The sequence below is a fragment of the Mus pahari genome, chromosome X (assembly GCF_900095145.1).
Source record: "Mus pahari chromosome X, PAHARI_EIJ_v1.1, whole genome shotgun sequence".
NCBI classification, from domain to species: Eukaryota; Metazoa; Chordata; class Mammalia; order Rodentia; family Muridae; genus Mus; species Mus pahari.
This window is the reverse complement of record NC_034613.1, coordinates 138,993,047-139,008,104: the sequence shown is the minus strand read 5'-3', so window position 1 is coordinate 139,008,104 and position 15,058 is coordinate 138,993,047. Positions and strand designations below refer to the sequence as shown.

At 44.4% G+C, this 15,058-nt stretch overlaps 1 protein-coding gene across 2 annotated transcripts in view; it reads right to left on the bottom strand.

Moving 5' to 3' along the window:
- Positions 1 to 4: 4 nt before the first annotated feature.
- The window catches only part of Rs1 (retinoschisin 1), a 27,166-nt gene continuing 12,112 nt past the window's right edge, over positions 5 to 15,058 (bottom strand). The window contains exons 3-6 of one of the 2 annotated variants that reach the window (XM_021188174.1): positions 13,309 to 13,414; positions 4,438 to 4,579; positions 3,784 to 3,979; positions 5 to 478 (exon numbers count right to left, since the gene is read on the bottom strand). In XM_021188174.1, coding sequence (XP_021043833.1) covers positions 326 to 478; positions 3,784 to 3,979; positions 4,438 to 4,579; positions 13,309 to 13,414 — 597 coding nt within the window. In that variant the 3' untranslated portion in view covers positions 5 to 325. The remainder of the gene's footprint in view (positions 479 to 3,783; positions 3,980 to 4,437; positions 4,580 to 13,308; positions 13,415 to 15,058) is intronic. The other variant, XM_021188175.1, reaches the window with a different exon arrangement.

Genomic DNA, 15,058 nt, shown 5'->3' with positions numbered 1-15,058 from the left:
GGGGAGCCAGAGCAGCAAATTACCCCTGCTATTTGGGTTTGTGTAAGAAAATTGCTTTGAGAGATACTTTCTTTGTTCTTATTTTCTTTGGCCCTCAGTTGAAGAAAAGCTCTCTCTCTCTCTCTCTCTCTCTCTCTCTCTCTCTCTCTCTCTCTCTCTCTCTCATTGAAATTTAAAACTACCTTTTAAAAAGTGAAATATTCTCTACCCAGATCTACATTGTAAAGTGCTTATAAGATATAGCCCCATTCATCCCAGTGGTAGTTCAGGGTGCCCCTCCCCCAAAGCTCTCCCTGCAAGTGACAGGACTGAGCTGACATAGGCATCAGGCACACTTGCTGGCACACTCAAGCAGCTCCATCCGGATGGCAATTCGGACATGCCAGCCTAGAGGAATCAGTCGGATGAAGCGGGAAATGATGGGGGGCCTGAGTAAGTTCTGAACTGTAGAACTCCGGTCTGAGTTTCCATAGAAGACCTAAAGAGAAAGAGGAAGCTTGGTCATTATCACAATAGAGGAAGGAAAAGGACAAATGACTCCTGACTAGAGCTGTGTGTGTGTGTGTGTGTGTGCACGCGCATGCGCATGTACATGTGCATGTGTGTTTTCTCTCCTACCATGTGAGTTCTGGGCCTTGAACTCAAGATACCATGCTTGGTGGAAAGTACCTTTACCTGTTGAGCACTATCTCACTTGCTCTAGCCTCAATTTTGAACAATGGAGAAATGTAGAAAATATATTGACTACAGAAAACTTGCAGCACCCCATAAAATCTGAATGGATGATTGCAAGCAGCTCTGAGGATGTCTTGAGTATGCATGAGGACATTGCACTATGCAAAATGGTAGCAAGTAGCCATGTGTGCCCAGTTAAATTCATGTGAAGTAATAGTAGATGAAAATTTAGTTTACCTGTGTGTGTGTGTTTCTGTGTGTATATGTGTGTTGTCATGTCCTCTAATGTGCTAAGCAACAAGTCTACCACAGCACCACATGCCCGGCTCACATTTAAAGTTACTCATTAGCTGCTTTCCTCTCACAGATAGCCCTATTGGATGGTTGCTACAATTTGACTCTTTTTTTAAAACAATTTTCCATTTCTATCCTTTGCGTTTTGACAGAACGTTTTGAATGGGTCCACAGCATACAAGAGAGTTCATGTATCCCAAAGATATCCAAGATGCACTCAAGTCAAATCTTGTGCCCAGCTATGGAGTTGGAAGCCAAAGCATAAATGTGGTTTGTTTTTTTGTTTTTGTTTTTTTGTCTTTGCTACAAGTGACAAGTACCTTTTGGGCCTGGAGAAAATGGATTTTAACAAACAGACAAAAACTAGAGGGAAAATTCTGGAAAGGAGAAGGTGGTGTTGACATAAAGAGATAAAAGGCTTTAATGTTTTTCAGGAGGTGACATTAAGATGTTGCAGATGCTTGACAGTAGTTCTGAAGAAATCACTCTTCGCACTCTTTCCAGGGTCACAGTGTTCTGCTCCGAACAGAAGAGCATTTCATTTCCTCCTCTAACTTTCTCTAAAAATATTTGATGGCTGCACTTAGCTTCATCCATCCACAAAACAGGCACGCGCCTTGTTTACATCCATTTTGCCTTTCTTCCTAGCAACAGGGCATGAGCTGCCCTCTGCTGCTGTTTGTCCTTGAGCATATTCAACTCAGAAGCAGGTGAAGAGGGGCTTCCTGAAATCAGACCCGAGACTTTGTGAATAGAGTGGAGTACCTCCTTTAGAGCACCATTAAGGCCTTCCAAGCACAAGACTGAAAACTGAATTCTAATGTCTTTTGGAGAATACAACTTCTATAAGCCAGAAAGTGAAAGTCTGGGGTGCTGGAGGTGTGGTCCAGTTCGCAGTATGCTTGACTGACAAGCAGAAAAGGCTGAAACTGACAAGATTGCACACCTCCAGTCCCAGCACTCAAGATGGATAGAGCAAGGAGGGTCGGAAGTTCAAGGTTATCTTGAGCCACATAGCAAATTGGAAACCAGCATGGGATCCATGAAAAATGTCTGACTGGATGCTCACAGTCAGCTATAGGATGGAACACAGAGACCCCAATGGAGGAGCTAGAGAAAGTACCCAAGGAGCTGAAGGGGTCTGCAACCCTATAGGTGGAACAACAATATGAACTAACCAGTACCCCCCAGAGCTCGTGTCTCTAGCTGCATATGTAGCAGAAGATGGCCTAGTCAGCCATCATTGGGAAGAGAGGCCCCTTGGTCTTGCAAACTGTATATGCCCCAGTACAGGGGAAGGCCAGGGCCAAGAAGTGGGAGTGGGTGGGTAGGGAAGCAGGGTGGGGGAAGGGTATAGGGGACTTTCGGGATAGCATTTGAAATGTAAACGAAGAAAATATCTAATAAAATAATTTTTTAAAAAGGAAAGAAAAATGTCTCCAAAAAAAAGAGCAACAAAGTGGTTTTCCCATTATGTCAAACTCCTCAAAACCTCAAGCCTCAACCCGTGAATGTCTTACTGTGCAAATTGTTACCATGGACTATAAGGTTTTCTGATTATTAGTCACATATGTCTACTCAACCTGATTAAATGTCAAGAATAGACTTAGGAGAACTGGAAGTGGTGGAATGTAATCCCAGCATTCCGGAGAGTGAAGCAAAAGGATCAAGACCAGCTTATGCTGCACATTGAGAGGCCAGAGATAGGAAAGAGCCTGAGGAATTCCTTGCTATTGTGGGGGAAAAGAGTGTTTTCAAGCAGCTAAGTGAGTTTTCAATTCAATTTTTATCGATCACAAAGACATCCAGGAGTTTAATGGGTTAGTTCATAGTGAAGATCTAGATAGAACTCAGTGCTCAATGGTTAATAGATTAAGTATGTCTGAACTGGCACCATCTTTTAAAGGTCCATTTAGGCTATTAATATTAATTCATCTTACTATTACCCATTACTAACATTTTCAAACTTGGTTTTAGTATTTCTTTTATTATTATGCATAGCTATGTGTGGCTGTGTATGGTTATGTGCAAGGGAATGCAGAAGTCCTTGGAAGCCAGAGCATCTGACCCTAGGGTTAGAGAATGTTATGATCTGAGTGCTAGGAACTGGGAACTGGACTCTGGTTCTTTTTTTAATTATTATTTGTTTTAAGATTTATTTATTTATTTATTATATGTGAGTACACTGTAGCTGTCTTCAGACACACCAGAAGAGGGCATCAGATCTCATTACGGATGGTTGTGAGCCACCATGTGGTTGCTGGGATTTGAACTCAGGACCTTCGGAAGAGCAGTGGGTGCTCTTAACCACTGAGCCATCTCTCCAGCCCTCTGGACTCTGGTTCTTAACCACAGAGACATCTCTCTAGCCTCAAAGGGGCCTACTTGCTGCACTTCCAAAAGTTTGAAGGTGTCAGTCTCAGTCAATAATAAAAAGCAACCATAACTATACAAGTAAGTGATAATGGTTGAGCCAGGCCCATGGAGCCCCACAGTCATTGTTGGAGTGAGTTTGAAACAGTCCAAATTGCCAGGGTAGTATTTTCAAGAGACTATATGCTGATAGTGAGAACTAGAAAAAATACTCTTTTTTTTTTTTTTTTTTTTGCCAAAAAGTCCCACATTCACTTACAAACTGCTGGTCTCCCATATCACATCTGGAAAAAAGAGAGGTTGTACAGTGGAGAAGTAACACAGATGACCCAACATGCAGAGGGGTCAATGCTCAGACAGAGACATGGACAGCAGGAACGTAGGGATGGGGCGTGTCTCCGCAGTGTCAGCTGAAGCTTACTTGAGGTGACCCCCACTTACCCGATTGTTTCCGGTCTGATCCTTATAGTAAATCCAGTTCAGGCGCTCATCAGTCCTATACTGCACACTGTACTTGGTCACCCACTCGTCTATGTCACAGCGTCCTTGGGTAAGGATCCCCGAAATCACCTTGATCTCCTTCAAATCTATCTGTAACCACTGGCTGCTGTCCTGATACTTGGAAAGCCAAGCACACCTGCCAGGAACACACCAGATTACCAGGAGCCATCCTCTTATCTATGTCTGTAAAAAGCCAATAGGTGCTGAGTTTTGAAGGGTTACCTAGCATCAAGAGATATCATCCCAAATCTGGGCCTTCAGACATAGCCCGATTCTTAGTTCTTTTCCTTAGGAAAGACATCCCTGGCATGTTTAACTGATGAGCTCTTCCTTCCTCCCTCATCTTCCCAGGGATGCAGGGATGTGTTTCCAATCTGGCTCTCCCCCTCTTCACTGTGTGTGTGCCTCCAAAGCCAAAGGACTCACCCACCCTGCCACCACTGTACACCCAGTCCTCGGCACAACAAGGCACTCAGTCAGAGGCTGTTGAATAAATGCTTTCTGTGCTATCCATTTAGGAGACAGACCTAATTTTTCAAAGCACATCTTTAAAAATATAAGAATGACTCCACCTGGGCTGCCTGCCCTACTTACCCAAAACCTTGACTGTTGAGCCGGGCCTTGTTTGCTGTCCATGAGGAATACCAGCCCACATACTGCTCTGGGTTGGAGCAAGTGATCTGATCTGGCGTGACCTCCCCTGACTCGAAACCCAGGGGCTTGTGATATGGGCATTCTGGGGAGGAAAAACAGCACACACTCAAATACCCAAATCACCAGGCAGAATGGGAGCATATGTTTGTGTGGAGTCCCAGCTCCTCTGGGCTATCTGGAGAAAGTATTGAGATCTCATCCCGAAATCCAAAAGAAGGAATGAACCCCTCCTTATCCCAGAACTCCAACACGAAATAGCTTAAAGAACAAAGCAAGAAACATAGGCACGTTGGAGGTAGCAGACATTTCATTTCTCAGCAAGGTACTGGATGCAGAGAGCCGGACCTGCCGCTATTAAGTGCTCACATGGGATAAAGGTAAAGGGATTGCCATAGAGACATTCACTCAACATTCATAAAAGCGGGGGGGTTGGGGGAGCTGGTTCTATGGCAACCTCATGGGGGGAGGTGAAAAATGCACCCACCTCCCTCATCAACTTAGAGACCTAAATGCTAAGAGGTGTGTAGTGAAATAGCATATTGAAATGCCAGGCGTCCAGTTTTAGTTCCCTCATTATCACAGGTTGAACTGTGCTGCATAAGAACATTAGGGTCTCTAATTGCTCTTGGGTAGCAGATGATGCCAATTACAGGAATAAAACAATGGTGAGCAGCAAAAATGGCAATTATATACTGAGACTGACTTCTTGCTTGTAAATTGTCGTTTTTCCCACTGTCTGAAGAAAAAATAAAAGATGGTTGAAGAGGTAATAGCTGAAGGAGGCTGCCTTCCTCGAAACGGGGACAGCCAAAGTGGTCCTTATAGGCTAGTTGCCTGCTGCTCCCTTCCTTTCATAACTAAGTACTCTCATTGAAACCAGCATTGTGTGGTCGAGGCATCTCTAGAATGAGACAGACTTGGGATAAGGGAGGTGTCCAAGAATCGATGGGGGACATAACAGCATTGGGGATATGGAACCTGAAGAGGCCACCTCCTGTAGCGAGGCAGGAACCCCAGTGATGTGATAGGGATTCCAGCCCACCCACAAAACTTTAGACCTCAAATTTATCCTGTCTACAAGAAATTCGGGAACTTGTGCATGGAGCAAAAACTGAAAGAATGATCAACCAATAACCGGCCCAACTTGAGACCTATCCCATGGGCAAGCATCAATCCTTGACACTACTAATGATACTCTGTTATGCTTACAGACAGGAGTCTAGCATGGCTGTCCTCTGAGAGGTTCCACCCAGCAGCTGACTCAGGCAGATGCAGACACCCACAGCCAAACAATGGATGGAGCTTGGGGACCCTTATCAAAGAATAGGAAAGATGGCTGGCCTCAAGGGGGATAGGAACTCCACAGGAAGATCAACAGAGTCAACAGACCCTTGGGGCTCTCAGAGACTGAACCACCAACCAAAGAGCATGCACAGCTGGACTTAAGCCTTCCCTTTACTTATGTAGCAGATGTGTGGCTTGGTCTTCATGTGGGTCCTGAACAACTGGAGTGGGGGCTATCCTGAAAACTGCTGCCTGTACGTGGGATATGTTCTTTTAGCTGGACTGCCTTGTCTAGTCTGGGTGGGAGAGGATGAGCCTAACCTCACTTGATGTGCCAAGGTGAGAGGAAGCCAGGGGAGCCCACCTGCTCAGAGGAGAAGGGGAGGGGTAGTAGGGGGAATGATTATGGGAGGTGGGATGTAATGTGAATAAGTACAAAAATAAATAAATAGACAGGCAGACAGACAAATACATAGGTACATAGATAATAAAGCGGTCTGAACCCTGCTATAGAGGAATTAAGCTGACTTGTTTAAGCCAAAAAAAAAAATTGGGTATTGGGTATCTTGCCAATTGACAGCCTAGTTTAAAACACAACAACACACACACACACACACACACACACACACACACACACATACATACATTTTAAAATCTTTCCCAGAGTTTCTCAGCGTTAGAAGTGACTACATGACATAATTTCTGACCAGGAAGATCTAAGAGAACATAAGCATTGTCTGGTCAAGTTTTCTCTTTGTCCCTTCTTTGTTCCTGTTGTCTAGACTGAAGGAAGTTATGATAGCTGGTGCAACTGCATGCAGGTCACTTGCACTGTAGGAGTCCTTCAGGGTCCTCAGCTCTGCTATCTTAAGGTAATGGTCTAACCTCTAGTCCTTTTGCTGTATGTCAGTGCAAATATAATCCAATGAGCTCCTCTCTTTCTTGAATCCTAACCCAGTTCCTAACAGAAATGATACAAAAATCGAAAATTAACACTCTATACATCAACTCACCTACATTCCTATTTGGGAATGATACATTCCAAATGAGGCAAATGAAATGATGTTCTCTGTGTGTGTAAATCTGAATCCAAGCACAAGAGGTGTGTTTGTTGTGGCATCATTACCTGGAATATTGACTAACAGGGAATGTTTAAGCCTTCTTTGAGGTTGAGGTTCCCAAATTCAGTAAAACAATTCTGGGGCCTTAGATCAGTGGTAGTGTGTTTGTGCAGCATGCACACGGTTCCATCTTCAACACCCCCCCCACACACACACACACATCACCTTCAGAAATTGCCATGCCTGGCCCTGTCATAGACAGGATGGCCACAAGCTTCAGACTAAGATGGCTCAGCTTCCTTTCTCCCTGTAAGTGCATGCCAGTGTGGCCAAGCTTGAGAGGATACCATTTGTAGTTTATCAAGTGCTGGAGGCCTTGAAGTCTATTAAAATCATGCCAGTTCTCAGGAGAGAGTATGGGCGCTTTTCTGAGCCAAGCAATCACACCTGGTGTGGCTGAATCATTAGGGGAGCTTATTAAGAATGCAGTGTCTGGGAGTCCACTCCAGGAGTGGAGTATTTTTAACAAGCATACTTTCAAAGTGCATTTTAAAAGCTTTGGCCTGCCAGGGAAGGCATTTTGTGGGCTGGTTGATTGATTGATAGAGCCAAAACCCCAACCCCCAACTCCCCTCCAGCCTGCCAGACAGGGTCAAGCTTCCAGAAGTACGGACAACGTCCCATCAACAGAATACGGTTTTAATAGGCCTTCACGTGTCATGCACACTTGGTATGTAGTTTAAGCCTGGCTTCGATCTTTCTGCCCTCACTTCCCAAATACTGAGATTATAGGTATGCACCCATCACCTTAGCCTCCCCAGGTTCTTGAATCTATAAATTTATTTTCTTTGTTGACCATGAAGGCAAGTGTGCCAGGCACTTTACCATGGCCATGGGCTCTAGGGAAGAGGCAGAAGAGAATGGGAATCTTGTTATCATCTTCCTGTCGCTGTGTGTGGCATTTCCATTTCCCTTTCATTGACTCTACTGCTTTGCTTCCTACATACTCTGTGTGCCAGATAGGAGTAAGCTAGACATCTACGGTGGCAGTTCTCAGAGACCTGGGAGGGCTTGTCCAGCAGCTGAGATTGTATGGTTCACTTGTGACCCAAGGACATGGTTTGGAGGCCTGGGACTATAGCTCAGTTGGTAGAGACCTTACCTAGTCCTGAGTTTCATCCTCAGAACCTAAGCATGGTTGTACACACCTTTATGAAAGCTAGAAGCAGGACAGAGGAATTTGAAGATATCCTTAGCTACACAGTGAGTTCAAGGCCAGCCTGGAATACCTGAGAGCCTGTCTCAGAAAAGAAAGAGGGGAGGAGAGTGACAGACAGAGAGACAGAAGGAGAGAGAGAGAGAGAGAGAGAGAGAGAGAGAGAGAGAATAATGTTACCTGAATGGCCCAAAGAAGTTTGATGTCCTGTATAATCCAAGCTAGCTCTGCGTCATCCTATCTCCTGTCTAATTCTGTGGGTCTCTGACCTTGATACTTTCAAGCCAGAAAATAAAGACAATAGATCTGGAGGACTCAACCTGAGCTGCACCATCTAGTCACCCAGGGAGCTTCAGGCACACCTTAATGTTCACACATTCTCTGCTGGGATAGGACTGGAGTAGGGGCCCAGAACCACAGATGACTATAATGAGCAGTTAGGAATAACTACTGAGGGCTACCCAGTGCCAGTGAGCTTAGTTCTTAATGCCCTCTAAACCTGTTTCCTCACTTGTGAACGGGCATCATAGTAATATTGCCTTGAAACCCTTGCAAAATGATATAGTGAAATCATGATTGACAGTTATAGACTTAGAAGAGTATAGTTGCCTAGCAAAACAGGAGCAGGCTGTAAATAGGGTTGGTTCTTTTTTTTGACTTTGCATGTTTTCTCTTTGGATTTACCATAGGAAAACTCTAACACCCTGTGCTTGTCTCTCCTCCCCTCCACCTACCCTACTGGCAGCATCTGCCAGGATTAGAATATTGAATGATCTATACAGCACCAGAAGAATAGGTGATACCCACCGCTAAAGCAGGAGGGACCCTGTAGATGTCTGAGCTCACTGAAGATATGGTTTCACTGAGGAATGGGACCAAGGATGAGTTAGCCCTCTGGACACCCTCAGGAAACCATCTGGGGATTCTAAGAAAGTGTGGCCTAGAGAGACCTTCCACCATAAACATACACCCTGGAGACCTTACCCCCAAGCAGTACTTGCAAGCTTCAAAGGGCAGACCCTGGTCAGCCTCACAGACATTATCTTAGCAAGTTTTTGCCCAGCAATTTTATTATAAATAGCTACTATGCTGTTTATAATGTGTGTGTGTGTGTGTGTGTGTGTGTGTGTGTGTGTGTGTGTGTGTGTGTTCATGTCCACGTGGAGGGCCCATGAAGAGGATGTTGGGTGAATTCCTCTGTCACTCTCTGTCTTATTCCCTTAAGACAGGATCTCTTACTGAACTGATGCAGCACAGTGTTTTGGCTGGGCAAAATGGCCACCAAGGTCGGAGAATTCACCTGCCTTCACCCACCAATGCTGAGGTTACACATACAATAATGCCTAGGTTTTGTTTGTTTGTTTCTTTGGGGGTTGTTTGTTCAGTTTGTTTTGATCAGGTTTCATTTTGCAGTGCAGGCTAACCTGGGATTCACTAGGTATGCCAGGCTGGCCTCAAGCTTATAAATTTCCTGCTTCTACCTCACGAGTGCTTAGATTAAAGGTGTGCGCCTGTGCACCTCGTGAAGCCTAGTGCTTTATGTGGATGCTGGGAATTGAAACCCAGGTCCTCAAGCTTGCACAGAAAGCATTCTTAGCCACTGACCTATCTCAACTCACCAGCTCCGTTACAGTTTTTTGTTGTTGTTGTTGTTGTTGTTGTTGTTGTTGTTGTTGTTGTTGTTGTAATAGACATTTCACTCTTAAAAGAAAAACTCACATCTTTTCATGGCTCACGTGACCCTTGATAACTAAATTGATAAGGGTATATATGTGAAATGTGTTGCTAAAATACTTTACATGTTAGCTTGTTTATTTGGGCTATAGTTTGTGGATCTGTAAGGTGCAAACTCCAGACTTGTTTATAAAGACTATTCAGGGTTAAAAGAAAAGGTCAGGATGTTACTCAGTGGCATTTTTCTAACATGTTCAAGGTCTTGGTGTGCCACTCTCTGATTTAGCACTTGCCTAGCATGTGTGAGGTTCTAGGTTCAAATCCCAGCACCACAGAAGAAAAACAAAGTTGCCCTAAAGAAACCCAAAGAAAACTAAGCCTACAATCCCAGTTCTCAGGACAATCGGGAGTTCAAGGTCATGCTTGGCTCTATGAGGTTCTGTCTGCACAACAAAGGGAGAATGGGGCAGCTCAGGAACATTTCTGATAAGAAATAGCTGAATAGTACTTGTGTGTGTGTGTGTGTGTGTGTGTGTGTGTGTGTGTGTGTGTGTGTGTGTGTGTTAGTACTGAAAATATATAATAGGCTGTAGAATAATAAAAAGACTAATATTTATAAAAGATAGATGTGCAGATAACAGAATATTAATGTGGAATAAAGCGAAAGTACTAAGGAGCTATTGTATTATCTTTGTCCTTTTTTTTTCCTTTTTGGAATGCTGAGGATTGAACCTGGGACTTCACACATGTGAGGCAAGTACTCTACCACTGAGCTACATCCCCAGCCTGAACCCCTGGATTTCTTAGACTTTTGCATGTCCCCACCCTGCCACACTCCATCCTCAGGAGGCCAGGCCAATCTTAAGTCAACTGGGGAAAAGGCAGAATTGATCTTTGTGATAGTTTTAACTGATGATAAAGAAGGTCCCTGGCCTTCTGCTCTGTGGGTGGAACACTTAGACTTTATCCTCCATACCCCTGTGGGCTTTTTCAGCAGCTCTGAGTAACAACACCCATACTTCTGTGCTTTCTAGGATTTTCCTTCCTAAGGCAGGACTGATGGAAACACTCAAGATCAAGATCCAGCCAGCCAGACGAAGTGATGTTCCTGGCATCCCATGAGAAATGGAAACAGTGACCAACAAACGCCTTCTAGAAGTTTGAGCCTATTCCTGCTACTGTGAATCTTTCACAAAACAGCCAGTTACCATGAGGAACTGACCATTTCACACTGATGTGGTTTTCTTCCTTTCTACCCGAAAATATCTGTGTTGCTAGAAGAGATAAAGACTATAAAGAGAACGCTTATGCTAAGATACTGTTTCATGTTGGAATCTCAAGTTCACTTATATGAATAAACTTTATTCATATAAATATTTAGAAATATGATAAACTACAATGAAATAGAAATATTTATAAATATATTTACTTATTTGGGGGCATGGTTGAAGGGAGTGTGCACATGTGGGAGATCAGTGGGGGAGTAGAGGTCAGAAGACAACTTTAAGCAGTCTTGGTCTCCTTCCATGGTGTAGGTCTGCTCATTAGGCACTTTGGCCTCCTGAGCCATGCCACTGGCCCTATCCATTCATCTTTGACATAATGTCTTATGTTATCCAGGACTGCTTCAAACTCCCTTTGTAGCACTGAGTATGACCTTAAAATAATGATCTTCCTTCTTGAACCTTCAGAGTTCTGTGATCATGGGCCCAGCAATGGTATGTGCTGGGCAGGCACTCTGGCACCAGAGCTGCATCCTTGGTCCTCTGTCTACTTTTCACAAAGCCACTTTGGAGTGAAATTCCAGTATATCTGATGTCCCTACTGGAAATATTTCATTTTAAACCAATGTTAGGCTTAAAATGGTGAGGTCAGACACACCGAGGAGAGAGTAAGAGCATACAGCGGAGGATGAGATTGGCAAGCTGACCAGATAAGAGTAGTGACAGGGCTCTGAGGAAACCATGAAGCTAGGTCTCAGCATGCTCCAGCTGGCTTCCAACAAAACCCTTTCCCCGAGTCATCTTCTCACTTTATAGGTGGTTATACGAAGTCCTGAATCGAACTCTTAACCAATTGAATTGTGGATAAAGACTACTTCTAATAAAGCTTCCATCTATATTACAGGAAAAGGACTACCTCCAACTGCCCCCAAGGGTGAGCAAGGACAGGAAAATGGTAGACCAAGACAGACGCCTAGACAATAGAGAGCACCCTTTGCCACGTCAGGAGATCCTTGAGACGCACTTTCTGTTTTGTTACCTCACCTGCTAAACTCCTTTTGCTTTCTATAAGAAACCATGGCTACTTGCACCCTTTACCTGTGCCCCAGTGTGATTCTTCCCCATCCAGGGCACAAGAATGGAGACGACTGTGGCTGTGGTTAGGATTAGAGAGTCTTCTTTCAGGAGGAGGCATAGCTCCCCATCCATAGCAGAAAAAAAAATGTTCATGTCCATTGAATGGTAAACCTCAGTAGGATGGAGCCAAAGCCTTTGTTCCGGCCTTCCTATCAGTGCCCAGCACAGGGTTAAAGTCCTTGAACAGATTTATACATGCAATTACTAGAGAAGACCCTTTAAGTTGGGCAGATCACACCAGCATTTAAAAGCTGCAGGAGTCCTTGCCACCAAGCATAAAGGGACATCCCTGAGGAAACATCACTTCACCGATCCTCCTTTCTGTTCCCTAACTCCCCACCCCAGTTTCCTAAAAAAGAGACTGAGTTTCTGTTGAGAAACAGAGATTGAGGCACTCTGAGAACCAGAAGAGGCGTGGCTTTCATGCACCCTCGGCCCTAGGCCATGAAAAGGATAAAACCTTGCAAATATTTACAGAGACAGTGCAAGCCTCTGCAAGTCTACTCTAATTTCTCACTGTAAACTCCAGGAGGCAACAAAAGAACTAATGTCTACTAAAGGCCACAGTTGGCCAAGTCCAACACAATGACGCCTTGTCCCATTTATTCCTCCTAACAGCCCCATAGAGCGGGGTCACCATACTGCCAGCAGTTCTCAACTTGTGGGTCATGACCTCCTTGGCAAACATCTGTCTTCAAAAATATTTACATTATGATTCATAACTGACAAAAATCACAGTTATGAAGTAGCAACAAAAATAATTTTATGGAACTATAGAGTTCCTCCATGTTGACTGAGCTCTGCCAATCCATGAAATGACAGTAATTAAGTATCTAGAAGCAACTTGTTTTACTAAATTCTTGCCCTCCATATTCTTATTACTGATATAGAGACAGCCTGACTCCACAGGATATAGAGAAACACACACACACACACACACACACACACACACACATACACACACACACACACACACACGTTTCCTCTGATACCTAAAAGGAAGGGACTTCCCTCACACTGAGTTATTTTCAGATTGCATTGACAGTTGGGTCTTACCTGACCATCTCAGGCAAGCCAGGGAGGGAGAGAGCCTGGCAGTTGATAATGAACAGAATGTTGGAGCAGTGGCCACAGTGAGAAGCTCACAAGCCAACTTGAGAGAAAGCAGAGGGATTAAGAGTTGGAAGGAGGAACCCTAGGGTGTTGAGCCACTCACCTGGAATACAGTCTAATGAAGTAGCTCCAGCAGACCACAGAGCATTGGCTCCTACCTGGCAATCACACTTGCATGCCTTCTGGTACCAGGGGTCCTCACCCTCGTCCTGCAGGCAGCCAGAAGAGCACAAGTCACAAAAGTCATAGTCAAAGGCAACTGGCCAGAGCATCACAAGAAGCTTACTTGCAAAGGTCAGACCCGTTCATTACAGTGTGTGGTTGCTGGCTCTAAGTACACAGGCCTTACACTGCATGTTCCTTTTTAGCTTGAGTTCTTGATGCTGCTGCTGCTGCTGCTGCTGCTCTTATCTCATGTATCCCAGGCCGATTTTAAAGTCACCGTGTAGCAGAGAATAACCTTGTTGAACTCCTGACCCCCCTGTCTCCACCTCTGAGTGCTGGGCTTCTAGATGGGTGCCACCCTGCCCAGTTTATGTGGTGCTTAGGACCAAATCAAGACCTTCACAAATCCTAAACAAGTGTTCTATCAACAAAGGTACACTCCAGCTCTATATTACTTTTAAAAAATATGTGTGTGTGTGTGTACATGTTACATCCAGGTGCATGTGTTCTTGTATGCTCATGTGAGGGTGCTAGAGGTCACCTTTGGGTGGCATCCCCAGGAATCCCATCTGCCTTCTTTGAAGCAGGGTCTCTTACTGTCCTGGAGCTCACCAATTAAGCTAGACTAGTTAGTTGGCCAGCATACCCTGGGGATTCCCTTATCTTCACCTCCCTGACACTGAGATTACAAACTCCTGCCACCATGTCCAGCATTTTTCATGAGTTCTCTGGATTTACCAAATGAGCCATTCTTCCATCTCCCCCACACACACTTTTTTTGGTTTCAGGCTGGGTCTCATTCAGCACAGGCTGGCTGACCTCCAACTCTCTGTGTAGCCAAGGATGGTCTTGAGCCTTCAGGTCCTCCTGCCTCTATATGTCCCAAATAATAGAATTAAAGATATGTTCCACCATGCCCTGCTCATCTAAATAAAAAAAATTCCTCTCACTATAGGTACCAACTGATTATCTCCCAGGGCTACCTATGTACACAAGGATAATGTTTACCTTCTTGGAGATGGAGTTCCAGTACAAGCTTGGACTCTTTATGCTCCTTGGAGAATCCTAAGACATCCAATTTTAAAACTACAGTAGTACATGACTGTAATCTCAGCACTGGGAGATAGGGATAGGAGGATCAAGAGTTCAAAGTTATCATCAGCTGCCTATCAAGTTCCAGAGTAACAGGCAAGCCTGGGCTACAGGAGAACTTGCCAAAAAATAAAAAATAAATAAAAGCAACAATGACAACAAAAAACAACAAAAACAGCAAAACAGATGCCAATGTAACTGGATCTGGGATCCCAAGAACCAAGAAGCCCAGCAAGCTTCCTATGGGTGCAGCTAAGTGTTAAATCACTTGCCTAGCATGAACAAAAAAGGTATCTAAAATAGGTCTGGGTGGCTGTTTTTTTAGATTTTTGTTTTTATTTCCTTGTTTTTAGATATAGTCTCTTGTGTCCCAGGCTGGCCTTAAACTCTGTGTAGTCAAAGTAAAACCTTGGAATGATACCCCTGCCTCTAACCCTAGAGTTCTGGGATTATAGGCATTCACCACCATGTGTGCTAGATAAGCACTCTGCCAACTGAGTCATATTCCTAGCTTCTCCACCGAACTCCCCCCCTCTTCTCTCCCTCCCTTCCCCATCCATCCCTCCTTCTTCCTTTGCCCTCTTTCTTTCTTTCTT